Source organism: Oncorhynchus kisutch, linkage group LG29, assembly GCF_002021735.2.
Source record: "Oncorhynchus kisutch isolate 150728-3 linkage group LG29, Okis_V2, whole genome shotgun sequence".
NCBI classification, from domain to species: Eukaryota; Metazoa; Chordata; class Actinopteri; order Salmoniformes; family Salmonidae; genus Oncorhynchus; species Oncorhynchus kisutch.
Window position 1 is genome coordinate 9,934,765 of NC_034202.2, and position 14,998 is coordinate 9,949,762.

At 43.0% G+C, this 14,998-nt stretch overlaps 1 protein-coding gene across 4 annotated transcripts in view; it reads right to left on the reverse strand.

Moving 5' to 3' along the window:
- Nucleotides 1-1,473: 1,473 nt before the first annotated feature.
- LOC109880098 (scavenger receptor class B member 1-like) overlaps nucleotides 1,474-14,998 on the reverse strand; it is a 32,207-nt gene continuing 18,682 nt past the window's right edge. Inside the window, exons 9-14 of one of the 4 annotated variants that reach the window (XM_031808967.1) lie at nucleotides 8,736-8,809; nucleotides 8,504-8,555; nucleotides 8,015-8,161; nucleotides 6,974-7,018; nucleotides 6,086-6,144; nucleotides 1,474-5,089 (exon numbers count right to left, since the gene is read on the reverse strand). In XM_031808967.1, the coding sequence (XP_031664827.1) occupies nucleotides 5,083-5,089; nucleotides 6,086-6,144; nucleotides 6,974-7,018; nucleotides 8,015-8,161; nucleotides 8,504-8,555; nucleotides 8,736-8,809 (384 nt within the window). In that variant the 3' untranslated portion in view covers nucleotides 1,474-5,082. The remainder of the gene's footprint in view (nucleotides 5,090-6,085; nucleotides 6,145-6,973; nucleotides 7,019-8,014; nucleotides 8,162-8,503; nucleotides 8,556-8,735; nucleotides 8,810-14,998) is intronic. The other 3 variants (XM_031808969.1, XM_031808968.1, XM_031808970.1) reach the window with 3 other exon arrangements.

Sequence of the window (14,998 nt, forward strand, 5' to 3'; positions counted from 1 at the left end):
TGAAAGCACAGATTACCCTTCACTGGAATTAACGAGCCCGAACCATAAAAAACAGCCCCAGACCATTATTCCTCCTCCACCAAACTTTACAGTTGTCATTCTCCTGGTATCCGCCAAACCCAGATTTATCCGTCGGATTGCCAGATGGTGAAGCGTGATTCATCACACACAGAGAATGCTTTTCCACTGCTCTAGAGTCCAATGGCAGTGAGCTTTACACCATTCTAGCCGATGCTTGGCCTTGCGCATGGTGATCTTAGGCTTGTCTGTGGCTGCTCGGCCATGGAAAGCCATTTCATGAAGCTCCCTACGAACAATTATTGTGCTGACGTTGCTTCCAGAGGCAGTTTGGAACTCGGCAGTGAGTGTAGCAACCGAGGACAGCCATTTTTTTTGGCAGTGCAGTTCTGTGAGCTTGTGTGGCCTACCACTTCGCAGCTGAGCCTTTTTGCTCCTAGATGTTTCTACTTCACAATAACAGCACTTACAGTTGACCGGTGCAACTCTACCAGGGCAGAAATTTTACAAACTGACTGGAAAGGTGGCATCCTATGCCGGTGCCACGTTGAAAGTCATTAAGCTCTTCAGTAAGGCCGTCCTACTGCCAATGTTTGTCTATGGAGATTGCATGGTTGCATGCTTGATTTTACAGGTGTGGCTTGGAAGCTCTAACCCTGGCAATGTGACTGGTAAAGTCGCAATGGCTGCCTGGTGATGCAATAATTCCCATGGTGTTTCATTCTATCAACTGATGCTGGATTGTCATGGTAGTATGCCATTATCATCTTGAATGGAGACATCCTTTCTATTTCTATGGGTGGCCCTGGGACTATAGAAGAGGACTGAAGAATCAGGAAGATGTCTAAATATCCCAAACCAACTCTCTTACTCTATGCTCCTTCCTCCTCTCTCTCTCTTTCCAAAGTTGTTGCATATCAAGTTGTCGTTGATAGTCCCTAATAGATGCTCAAACTATCCAAACAGTGGGATCTTGGCAGTTCACCACATGCCATAGACTACAGTGCATGTTTTACCCTTCTCTTTCTCTGGTGTGTTTAGTCAAAGCTGGAGGGAAAAAAAGAGAGAAAGTGAAATGGTGGCTCGTTCCTGATTGTTGGCATAGTAGCCGTTGTGATTGTCATCACCTTCATTCTGTTGACCACTGGAGTCATTCCCATGAATGTCAAACACTTCCCACACCACCAGAAGACACACACACACTAACATTAACACTGTGTGTGTGTGTAATGCAATGTCTTTGTATGCATTACAAATAAAGCACACAATCATGCATACACAGTTCTACAATGACGCATTTAAAACATGCGTACAGAGCACACACATCGGAAGCATCATGGGTTATATTGCACTTTAAGTATGAACAGGTCTGTGTTTTAGCAATATAAAAGTATGTTTACGTCATCACACAAGCACACACCCCCGATGTAAAATACCACAGGAGACCAACCCAGCAGTGGAAGTAATGTACGCCAATTCATGGCACATTTATTTACAAAATTATCCTCGACACTTAAAGGAGTACGATGGTGCAAATTCACAAATCTCACAACAGCCATCTCATTCAAAGATCCTGCATGGTCAAAAAGCACAATGAAACACATACAGACCCTTGTGTGCCTCCCAAAAGACACCCTATTCCCCAATATATGTGTCCCAAGAGACACCCTATTCCCCAATATATGTGTCCCAAGAGACACCCTATTCCCCAATACGTACGTCCCAAATGGCACCCTAATAGTGCACTCTGGCCAAAGGTAGTGTATTATATAGGGAATAGGGTGCCATTTGAGACACAGCCATAGTTTGGACACAAGCATTTTTAGGTACTACGCTCTTTACAGTCAATCACAGAATTATTACTGTGTACAGTATGGTCTATGGCAGGGCCGACAACATTTGTACAATGGCCCCTGGGGGGAGGGGACACTAAATTGTCTTGCCTGTGAGGTGGTAATCAGAATGTAGTTGGGTTTCAAGTTACGGCTACAATGTTTTGAAGTGCGATTTTATGTTTGCTTACTAAAAAGCGATCTTTTATTGAAATTTTAATAAATACTTATACGTTCAGCCCGTGGCCCACCACCCAAAAGTTTGAGCACCCCTGGTCTTTGGCCACAATACACACCATAAACGTCCCAATTCCAAATTGACCCCTAGCCTTGGACGCCCATGAGCATTTGCTGTATGGAGAAAATCCAGAGAGGGTAAGGTGGAGCTACCAGATCCAATCCTCTCAAATCTACATGGAGTGGCAAGGGTTTAGGAGTCCTTTTGGGCAAAGGAGAAGTTTCCAATTGAAAAGGCACATCGGTGTAGTAAAACATCAGTCATTATTAGTGCCTCAGTAGAGGGACATTTCTAGGTCAACTAATTTACTCTGAATGAAGCGTTATTCCTAACAATTACAACAACAAAAAATGAAAAAAAAAAAAATGGGGTCGAGGCAGTGGCATAGGCAGAAATCCATTCATGGCAGGGCCCGCAAAAATGTAGGTGGTCCAAAAAAAAAAAAAAACTCGGACCTACACATAAACCATAGAGCTATAATTAATAGAGTGAGACTAGAACATAAAACACCCTGATATAGCAGTAATAATCACAACAGGCTTGGCAACTTCTCTGGATCAGCAACCAGGAGACTAGTAGACTAGGCAGCCACAAATGTAACCCTTCAACACTAGGAGAGCCAAAAGTCATTGACTGGAAATCCACTTTATCCAATTACTCTGCCATTTTTATTTTTTAAAGCAGTCACCCCTGTCCTAAATAAGTCCAACACATGATCGTTGTTAGAATCGCAATGCTTATAACCTCAATTCTGGTTGATATTAAGAGGATGTCACTCCCTCCCCTGCCCATCAGGTCTGTGCAGCCGATGGCCCAACACATAAACCATATCAAAAGTAATTTTACATATAGTTAGCATAAAGACTGGATTAAATTGACAATAACGTAATGGGTGAGAATATAATTAATTGTATATGAAGTATCTGATGAACAATTAAATGATCGATAGCCTATAGGGCCTAACTATAATGCATGGGCAGAGAAACAGGGCACAGTTCTGTTTCCAATTCAATTCCTAAAAATCATTGACTGGAAATACAGGTTTGACTGTTTCATGCATATGCCTATTTTCATATATAAATAACAGATCCAGTTTTATCCACGTAGGCCTACCCTTATAACATAGAATCCCTTCTATTTCAAAATTAGTCTCACGCTAGGCTATTAACACGGGTAAGACAATAGCCTATTATTTGCGAGGCACATCGGAGCATACATTTAAATAACTTTTTCACTGGACTGATGTCCATGAGTCGAAGTAGAGAAGAGCGTTTCATCATTTCACAAATAAAAAAGTGTTGAATGAAAACAGAATTGTAAGCGCTGATTGAATTGACTGACAATGTCTTAAAAGGCCCTTAAATGAGATCCGTGAGTAATATAGGAGGGGGACAGGAGGCCCTTCATGGTGAAATCACTAAGATCAAATAACATGGCATATGCTCCAACATCCTCTTCTAGAAATGGGATCTTAAAAAAAAAAAAAAATGTAAACAGTGAGCGTTGTTGGCTAGTGAGCTCCCGCTGGCTCACGGTGAGTATCCTACACAGTCTAGCCTACACAGCTATTGCTACGGTTTGCTGCACATGGTATCAGTGTGAAGTGACACGTACAAGAACCCTCCCATTATTTTGAAATGGGTAAGCTGACAGTTTCTTTTTTGGGTTTCCCCGGTAAATAATTCATTCAAATTCATTACATAGGCCTAAATGAAATAGATTTTATGTACAGCACCAGATTTTATGTAAGATGCCTTTCAGGACACTCAAGGACATTGCCAAATAGAATGCATTGTAAATATATATCCCTTTTGTTTTCACACACCCTTCCTTCGGTTTGCTATGAATTCTAGCTGATGGTGTAGACATGTTTAGGAATGTGTTCGACTTTCCGGTACTCATTTTGGGTGCTGGTAGAGAACTCCTTAATACTTGAGTTAATACTCAATAGGAGGTGCAGGAATTCAAGCAGAAGAACATTGAGTTGCCGGTACTCAGTTCCAGTGAGCTCCTGCCCAAGTCAAGTACTGTGCTTAGGTAAAAAGACAAATAATATCCCATGTGGAACACCGACAAGTCATGCGTTTTTGGAGCAGCTTGAGTGGGTAAGCCTTTGTCCCTGAGTTGGGGGTAAATCCCATTTAAATGCCAGTCAAGTCAGAAAGTAAACCAAATTCCAGTTTCCCCTAATTGAAAAGCATGGAAGATAGTTGGAATTTCAGTCTACTTCCTGAATTGACTGGACTTTACCCCAGAAACAAGTTCACTTTTTGATTCGTTGTTCTGGTGAGATATTGTAGAATGACATTGCTTTTAGGTGCCGATTTTGGGTCACTTTTCCATTTCTTCCCCTAAAAGGCAAAGGGTAGGATTATCTGATCCTAGGTCTGTGCATACAGGCAACTTCTACACACACACCAGAGGAGAGGAAAGCAGGACAATACAGATCTAGTGGTGTGGTTTCCTATGGCATTTCAGGAATAGTAAAAACACATGATAGTAAGTTGTTAAAACATCGGAGGAACTGGAAGGACCAACAGACAAAGGAAGGATTCACATAACAGTGACTGAGGATGCGGTGATGTAGTCCAATAGTGGATCCTCATTGGAGGATTGGATGGGACACCACCAGAGAGCAGAACCAACCGGGGTGGTCCTGCCCTTCCCTGTTGACCGGTGAGTACTGAACAGAATGAAGTCTCCCGGAGCAGATGCAGGACCAGGTGAAAATTGTACCAGGTGAGAAAGTTTATAGCTGAGAGAGAGAGAGAGAGAGAGAGAGAGAGAGAGAGAGAGAGAGAGATATAGATAGCAGGAGAGAATCAGTGGTTTTTGGAGTTCCAGTGATCATCAGTCTCAATAAAACACATGCAGAACTGGGCTAGGCAGCTCGCCCCCTACATGCGTGTTAGTCCACATGGTCCTGTATTAGAGGGGTTTGCTCGCTGGATGAAGTGCTCACGCTGGCGTCCGGTATGACAGTCCTCTCACATTTTATGATCTGTCAGGAGAAAGAAACGGGATGGGAGAAGTCAGAGGCGAGGGTATAAGAGAACGGATGTTAGAAGCACAACACCGTCAACGTAGTGAGGATCAAGTCTGTTTTGGAGCCGAACTAGGCAGCGGACACCGTCATTTCATTGAGTTAATTTGTGCATCACAGGAGGCTGGTGGCACCTTAAATTTGGAAGAACAGGCTCATAGTAAATAGCTGGAATGATAGACATGGTTTCCTTGCATTTGATACAATTCACTTCATCTCAGTTTTTATTATTATGAGCTGTCCTCCACTCACCAGCCTCCTGTGGTGGGCATAGAGTAAACTTCTTAATGATCTATCAAACTTACACACCAACACCTTTTCACTACAAAAGGCCCATAACCAATGCCTCGTACCAAAACAGACATTTTCAGATACTTTTCAGTTTGATTTACATTGGGTGTATTCATTCCACTGATTCTGTTGTAAACAGTCTTAAACTGAAACAACCGGAACAAAAAATGGAGGAACCTACCCGAATATGTTCAATAGACACTCTTGTCGAGTTGTTTACCTCAAACAAAATGGAAGCAAACTGTTTCCGTAATGAATACACCCGTTTGACTACAGAACGTCGCCTGTAATCCACATTCGGGTAACATCATTTAAACTCCCAAAACATTGATCCTAATTGTTTAACAGCAGTCTTCAACCAGAGGGTCTGCTGCAAGAGAAAGTTAACTATAGCCTGTCGGGAGTTCTGGCTCAAACCATGTTCAGATTGACTGGACACTTAAACAAACATGGGCAGACCACTGGGTCGTATGAAACATGGCACAACAGCGGATAAGAAGAGTTGATTTTAAATGATAGTGATGTTTGTACATTAAATATGGGTGAGCGTGATGCCTCGTGTGAGCCCTCAGTTTATGTTCGTGTGACCTGTAGAAAAAAAAAAAAGTGCACACACACAATGTACAGGAAAAGGGTGAGTGTGCATGTCGGCCTGAAACCTACCTGTGCCATTCATGATAAATGTGTCCATCGGTGCCGTTTACTGGGTCTTTAACCGTTGCCTAAAAGATAGCCAGACCTTTACTAATGAGCCAGTCAGAAGCAGCTACAGGAAATCATTGACCAACCTGATTGGCTGTCAGGTGGTTGATTTGACTGACAGACAGGAAGTGCAGTATTTAGTCACTCAGCCATTGGGTCATTTAATCACGGGCTGAATGTGTGTGTTCATGCAGTGTGTGTTTTAATTTTTGCAGTTTGTGTGTGTAGATTCAAAACTGAGAAAGACAACATATTTAAAAGGTGTGGCATGCAGGGCTCATGCGATTGGTTAATGACGCACCTCAGACAGTCTTGACAAATCAATTGTACCATTTGGATTGATTGACACCTGACCCAGTTGAGAAGGGATGATCAAATTCCATATTCCTCTGATCAAATCAACTTCGTACAGTAAATACAATCAGGCTGAAACTGACACGTTTATACACATTCTCTCCCCCCCCCCCCGGATCAGGAAAACTCCGGTCGGGGAAGGCCAGCGTGTGCAGCCATTTTGCGACAACCCAGCTTCCACACACACACCTGGCTCAGCTAACACAACAGTACTCACCGTCTTCAATCTCCATCAACATAACTTTAATAAAGATCGAAGACCATGAACACTAGTGTGCAAGTGCTTGGCTGGAGAAAAAGCCTGCACATGGGGGAGCAGCCCCCAAGGCCCAAAGTTGGCCTTCCCCTCCCTACGGATGGGTCCTTATAATCAAATCAAAGCCGATCAGAAGCTGTCAGGGTATATAATTTTATATTCATATTGCCATCACATTCTCCTGATTGACAGAGGCATATTTTCTGGAGTGATTGGAACAGTTTAATGTGTAAACCAACCCCGTGGTTCTCTATCACTGTAGACGGATCTTTTTTCAACAACACCTGCAAGAAAGAAACCCGTTCACACCACACTAGTCATAACCACGTGACCTGAAATGCCTGTGTACATGCCATAACCATACACTGTACGTCTGGGTAGTCTTTATGGTCTCTGGGGAACATTGTGTTCCAAAACTAAAATAACCTTGAAATGGGCATAGAACTGACTTGATACACCAAATAACCCCATACTTAATCCTGAAGTATCCTTTTAAGAATCTTGGCAATGAGGCCCTTAGTCTACTTCCCCAGAGTCAGATGAACTTGTGGAGACCATTTCTGTGTCCGTGTCCAGTATGAAGTTTGAGAAGGTACTTTCGTGAGCCAATGCTAACTGGCGTTAGCACAAGGACTGAGTGTCTGAGGGTATCTGCTAGTACATACACCCATAGACGTCATCATTGAGCTAATCTAGCATATACCCATAGACTTCAAGTCGTCGCAACAACTCTAGTTAGCATTGGCTTGAGAGTTCCGTTCATGCATTGAGCAAATTAACTGGCTAACGTATAGAGTCAGCCATGTAAAATACAACATCTGCCTTTGGATGAGTGTCTGTTAAGGAAATCTCTCCCATGATTAGTCTAACGAGAGTGAGGGAGTGGAGGTGGCACTGTGTGTGTGTGTGTGTGTGTCCCGAAGTGGCACCACTGTACTGTATAAATCACAATCTACAGCCACTCAGAGGGAGATGGAAACCTCACAGCACCCTTTCTGATGGTTAGAAAGGGGGGCGCCAGTGTGTTGGTTTGTTAGCCGAGGCTGTGGGAAGAGCCTGTTCTCTGGTGGGTAACAAAGGGCTGCTCAAGACTGCAAGAGTCACAGTACCTAGTACCCATGCAAACTAAAGAATGACTCATGTCTCTCCCCTCTCACAACTACTTGCCGCACATTCTGTTTGTGAACACACAAACACTCTCGCTCTCCCATCCAACACGCAAAACGTTCCCATCCACACAGTCAGCGAGCAGAGACCATAGAGGCCTGTAGAGGCCTTACCTTCCCACTGTAGTGTAGGAGTACAGCTCCCAGAACAGTGGCCAGGCCCAGGACTAGGAAACAGTACTGCATGTACACCATCACCATTGGCAATAGCACCAGGTTGGTGTGGAACGTTTTCACGATGGCACCGTCCATATAGCCATTCTACGAGAGAGAGAAACACGTGGAACGCAAATCTGATGAGCGGACAGAGTTATGAGGGTGTTATAAAGGGCTAGACACACGTTAGGGCGGGGATGCTTAATCCTAGTCTTTGGTGAGTTGATTACTGGTATCAGGTTGGCAGTGATATTACAAAAACAAAAGGTGTACCCCTTTGGGTCCCCAGGACGAGGATTAAGAAACACTGATCTAGGGGTATGGGTGAGAGATAGAGAGTGTGTTGGTTAGGTTAGGAGAGTGTTGGGGGGGGGGGGGGGGGGGGGGTAGAGGTAGAGAGCAGGTTAGGGGGTAAACGAACCCAGTAATAGTCTCATCACCACTCACCTCCTCAAACCAGATCATGGGCATCACAACCTCTGAGATCTTCCCTGTTTCCCTGCAACAGACAAAAGATTCACTCACAGAGATGCACAAAGACACATCCAAATAAAGAACTGAAACTCCCAGATTGAACGGGATCCTTCAGCTTTTTTGCCTTTGGGGTTAAAGGTCAGGGATAAGGAGTTGTCATCATGTGAGGAGTGCTGGGTTGGGGGGGGGGGGGGGGGGTCCTTACGTGATACCCGACACCTCCTTCATGTACAGGTTGAGCTGCAGACGGATAGATACATTCAGAGGCACACCAGTCTCCTGCAGAGAGAGAAATAGATACACTTAGTGTCCAAAACATTAAGAACAACTTCCTAATATTGAGTTGCACCCCTTTTTTGCACTCCGAACAGCCTCAGAATCATCAGGGCATGGACTCCAAGGTGTCAAAAGCGTTCCACAGGGACGCCGGCCCAAGTTGACTCCAATGCTTCCCACAGTTGTGTCCAGTTGTTGGATGTCCTTTGGGTGGTGGACCATTCTGGATACACGCGGGGACAAACTGCGCTGCGGTTCTTGACACATTCAAACCGGTGCACCTGGCAACTAGAACCACACCTTGTTCAAAAGTACTGCAATCTTTTGTCTTGCCCATTCACCCTCTGAATAGCACAAACAATCCGCGAAAAGTGGGAAAGGATAGAAAGAAAAAAAGGATAAGGACAGAGGAGAGTGTCACTGCAAAAATACTTGCTACAGTAAGCAAGTAAACAAATGCTCCGTTGAAGGAGAGGAAATGCACATTAATGAGAAAGCACTGCGCGTCCTCAATGGAAAAATAGTGTGTTTGGACAAAGGCTCTCTGCCCTCTTATTTGGATACAGTCGTTAAGCTTAGGGAGAGAGCAAGAACCACACATCTAGTCTCGCCTTCTCTTTTACCAGGATCATTTCATTCCACTCCCTTGTTCCCAAACAGTTTTGTGCCACAAACGAGTGAATCCCCTCATAACTTGACTGGCATAGTTTAAAGTCTGCATTTTGTCAAAACACGGGATTAAAAACACACGGCGAGTTAATTTAACACAAGTGGCATACACATACGGACACCACCACTATGAGCTCGGAGACTGAGCATCAGTCCAACCTCACAAATCAACTGTTCAGTTCACTGGCATATTCATTTTAAAAATGACAAATGAAAAACATAAAAACACCAACGGTGATCAAGATAAGTCCTGAACTCAACTATACAGTGCCTTCAGAAAGTACTCAGACCTTGACTTGTTCCACTTTACATTCCAGCCTTAATCTAAAATATTGTAAGCATGTTCTGTATTATGTTTCATGTGGACCCCAGGAAGAGTAGCTACTGCATTTGCAACAGCTAATTGGGATCCTAAAAATATATATATATATTTTTTAAAACCAAAAATAGCTTTCGCTTGCTACATAACTTCTGAGTGACAGGAAGCACGAGCGCCAACACCACTGCGTACTCACCCATCTAGAACTGCCACATCAGCAAATGACTGCTGTCTGAACCCACAAACAGCTCCGATTTGGTCACTTGCTGTTCAGTCAGTATTCCAAACCTGATTTGAGCAAAAAGGCCTGCAGTTTGTGAAGGCGGCGTCGTCAGACGCCTACCTCTGCCTACTTTCACAACTTATGTCATGAGTCGCTTAATACCCCATCTGAAACACCAACACCTGCCGATATCATGTCACACCATATGACTTAGGCTAACAAAAATCGCAAAAAGTTAGTAATATTTTAGATGATATTGATATGACTCAATCGTGTTTACTGTAGGTAGCGTTAGCTAGCGTAAGTTAGTTGTACCTGAACCAATATTCCAGTATTTGTCATCATATAGCTTGTTCTGCAGCTTCTTTTTAAACCGTGAGACCAACTTTGCAAAACAAACAAAAAAAATCTGATTTGCATCCTGTACAGGTCCTAAACTAAAAAAGGTCTAACACTACAAAGTGCAGCTCATTAGGCCCACATATCTCTTGGTAGTATGCGTTGTGTCAGTATGATTGTGGCATCTGCAGCCTCTGAAACATTGGAAAACTGTCCACGCATCTGGCACCACACTGGTCACCTACACAAGCTCACACCAGTACATGACTAGAAAAATGTGTTCCTTCTTTATGTTAAACAAAAATAAGTGAAAAACTCCAGAAACAAAACATTCCCGAGCCAGAGTTAGTTTCGTAAAAACACTAAAGGCTTAAAGGGTTGCCAAACAGACATTGGGTCAAGATCATATATTGATAGACACGTTGGATTGTTTCCCTTCCAAATATGGACAACCAATTACTTACGTAACTTGTCACATTAAATGTCATATATATTATTATTTTTTTAAATAGTGGTTTATGAGACCATTCATTTTATGGTAAGTAGTACAGTTCTCTTCTTACTAAAAAATGTGTTAGATGTTCTCTACATAGAAAGAATTAAATACTAAGGATAAACTATTTTGGGTTATCAAAAAAAAGTTTAACATTTGAATTGGTCAAATTGATCAATTTGGCTATTTCAGATTCGAATAGAAGTAATATTTAATGTATACACCATGAGACACTATTTTATATCACATGTATACACTTTTGATCCATTTTCATGTGATTTTAATATCAATTTCACAGTTAAAATGTTTTTTTTTACCATTGAAGCCCAATGTTGCATTTTTTGCAACACTTCCAGCAGATAGATTTTGAAATTTGTAAAAGACAAAGTTATTTTTACGAGGCTTTTTACAAGCATTTCTGGCGAGTAATAGGTTTTTTTCCCCCCCTTCATTTGAATCTATGCTTGGGTCACAGGGTTAAATAGTGAGGCAACGTGTCATCACTTACTTCCCTGACTGATCAAAACTGGTTTTCAGCATTCCCTTTGTCCCTCTGCAGCAGGCATAGTGAGCAACACGTTTGAATCTTCAAAAAAATGGCAAATACATAGAGTCGCACTACATATCTCAGCAACTACGTATCGTGATATCATATCGACTCTGGCAAGTCCCAGCCCTAATATGACTGGATAACATGAGACTTTGGTCAATAAGAGCAATCTCTCCACCATTGTCACATTCAAATTTTACTGCTTATAGCCATAAAACAGACTGCTAAACCAACATTATCAACTGAGTCCACTAACTAAGACGTCAGTATATCTATAGGTTACATTCATATGCAATGCTACATATGTGAACATTAACAGAAATCAATAGATGACTGAAAACTGACTGAAGGGAGGTTATTGATCTGTCATTATCTTAACCTGAGTTTAGATCGTGACACACCCTGACTAACATACAACCACCCCACCCACCCACCTTCTACCCCCAAGCCATAATACAGTTATAACATCTAAATCTATGCAGCCTACTCAATCACTTTTTATAGCTACTGTTTACAGGCCTCCTGGGCCATATACAGCGTTTCTCACTGAGTTCCCTGAATTCCTATCGGACCTTGTAGTCATAGCAGATAATATTCTAATCTTTGGTGACTTTAATATTCACATGGAAAAGTCCAGACCCACTCCAAAAGGCTTTCGGAGCCTCAGTGGGTTTTGTCCAACATGTCTCTGGACCCACTCACTGTCATACGCTGGACCTAGTTTTGTCCCATGGAATAAATGTGGTGGATCTTAATGTTTTTCCTCATAATCCTGGACTATCGGACCACCATTTTATTACGTTTGCAATTGCAACAAATAATCTGCTTAGACCCCAACCAAGGAACATCAAAAGTCGTGCTATAAATTCACAGACAACACAAAGATTCCTTGATGCCCTTCCAGACTCCCTCTGCCTACCCAAGGACGCCAGAGGACAAAAATCAGTTAACCACCTAACTGAGGATCTCAATTTAACCTTGCGCAATACCCTAGATGCAGTTGCACCCCTAAAAACAAAAAAAATGTCTCATAAGAAACTAGCTCCCTGGTACACAGAAAATACCCGAGCTCTGAAGCAAGCTTCCAGAAAATTGGAACGGAAATGGCGCCACACCAAACTGGAAGTCTTCCGACTAGCTTGGAAGGATGGTACCGTGCAGTACCGTAGAGCCCTTACTGCTGCTCGATCATCCTATTTTTCTAACTTAATTGAGGAAAATAAGAACAATCCGAAATTCCTTTTTAATACTGTCGCAAAGCTAACTAAAAAGCAGCATTCCCCAAGAGAGGATGACTTTCACTTTAGCAGTGATAAATTCATTAACTTCTTTGAGGAAAAGATTATGATTATTAGAAAGCAAATTACGGACTCTTTAAACCTGCGTATTCCTCCAAACCTCAGTTGTCCTGAGTCTGCACAACTCTGCCAGGACCTAGGATCAAGAGAGACGCTCAAGTGTTTTAGTACTATATCTCTTGACACAATGATGAAAATAATCATAGCCTCTAAACCTTCAAGCTGCATACTGGACCCTATTCCAACTAAACTACTGAAAGAGCTGCTTCCTGTGCTTGGCCCTCCTATGTTGAACATAATAAACGGCTCTCTATCCACTGGATGTGTACCAAACTCACTAAAATTGGCAGTAATAAAGCCTCTCTTGAAAAAGCCAAACCTTGACCCAGAAAATATAAAAAACTATCGGCCTATATCGAATCTTCCATTCCTCTCAACATTTTTTGAGAAGGCTGTTGCGCAGCAACTCACTGCCTTCCTGAAGACAAACAATGTATATGAAATGCTTCAGTCTGGTTTTAGACCCCATCATAGCACTGAGACGGCACTTGTGAAGGTGGTAAATGACATTTTAATGGCATCGGATCGAGGCTCTGCATCTGTCCTCGTGCTCCTAGACCTTAGTGCTGCTTTTGATACCATCGATCACCACATTCTTTTGGAGAGATTGGAAACCCAAATTGGTCTACACGGACATGTTCTGGCCTGGTTTAGATCTTATCTGTCGGAAAGATATCAGTTTGTCTCTTCGAATGGTTTGTCCTCTGACAAATCAACTGTAAATTTCGGTGTTCCTCAAGGTTCCGTTTTAGGACCACTATTGTTTTCACTATATATTTTACCTCTTGGGGATGTTATTCGAAAACATAATGTAAACTTTCACTGCTATGCGGATGACACACAGCTGTACATTTCAATGAAACATGGTGAAGCCCCAAAATTGCCCTCGCTAGAAGCATGTGTTTCAGACATAAGGAAGTGGATGGCTGCAAACTTTCTACTATTAAACTCGGACAAAACAGAGATGCTTGTTCTAGGTCCCAAGAAACAAAAGAGATCTTCTGTTGAATCTGACAATTAATCTTAATGGTTGTACAGTCGTCTCAAATAAAACTGAAGGACCTCGGCGTTACTCTGGACCCTGATCTCTCTTTTGAAGAACATATCAAGACCATTTCAAGGACAGCTTTTTTCCATCTACGTAACATTGCAAAAATCAGAAACTTTGTCCAAAAATTATGCAGAAAAATTAATCCATGCTTTTGTTACTTCTAGGTTAGACTACTGCAATGCTCTATTTTCCGGCTACCCGGATAAAGCACTAAATAAACTTCAGTTAGTGCTAAATACGGCTGCTAGAATCCTGACTAGAACCAAAAAATTTGATCATATTACTCCAGTGCTAGCCTCTCTACACTGGCTTCCTGTCAAAGCAAGGGCTGATTTCAAGGTTTTACTGCTAACCTACAAAGCATTACATGGGCTTGCTCCTACCTATCTCTGATTTGGTCCTGCCGTACATACCTACACGTACGCTACGGTCACAAGACGCAGGCCTCCTAATTGTCCCTAGAATTTCTAAGCAAACAGCTGGAGGCAGGGCTTTCTCCTATAGAGCTCCATGTTTATGGAACGGTCTGCCTACCCATGTCAGAGACGCAAACTCGGTCTCAACCTTTAAGTCTTTACTGAAGACTCATCTCTTCAGTGGGTCATATGATTGAGTGTAGTCTGGCCCAGGAGTGGGAAGGTGAACGGAAAGGCTCTGGAGCAACGAACCGCCCTTGCTGTCTCTGCCTGGCCGGTTCCCCTCTTTCCACTGGGATTCTCTGCCTCTAACCCTATTACAGGGGCTGAGTCACTGGCTTGCTGGGGCTCTCTCATGCCGTCCCAGGAGGGGGTGCGTCACCTGAGTGGGTTGATTCACTGTTGTGTTCATCCTGTCTGGGTTGGCGCCCCCCCCTTGGGTTGTGCCGTGGCGGAGATCTTTGTGGGCTATACTCAGCCTTGTCTCAGGATGGTAAGTTGGTGGTTGAAGATATCCCTCTAGTGGTGTGGGGGCTGTGCTTTGGCAAAGTGGGTGTGGTTATATCCTTCCTGTTTGGCCCTGTCCGGGGGTGTCCTCGGATGGGGCCACAGTGTCTCCTGACCCCTCCTGTCTCAGCCTCCAGTATTTATGCTGCAGTAGTTTGTGTCGGGGGGCTGGGGTCAGTTTGTTATATCTGGAGTACTTCTCCTGTCCTATTCGGTGTCCTGTGTGAATCTAAGTGTGCGTTCTCTAATTCTCTCCTTCTCTTTCTT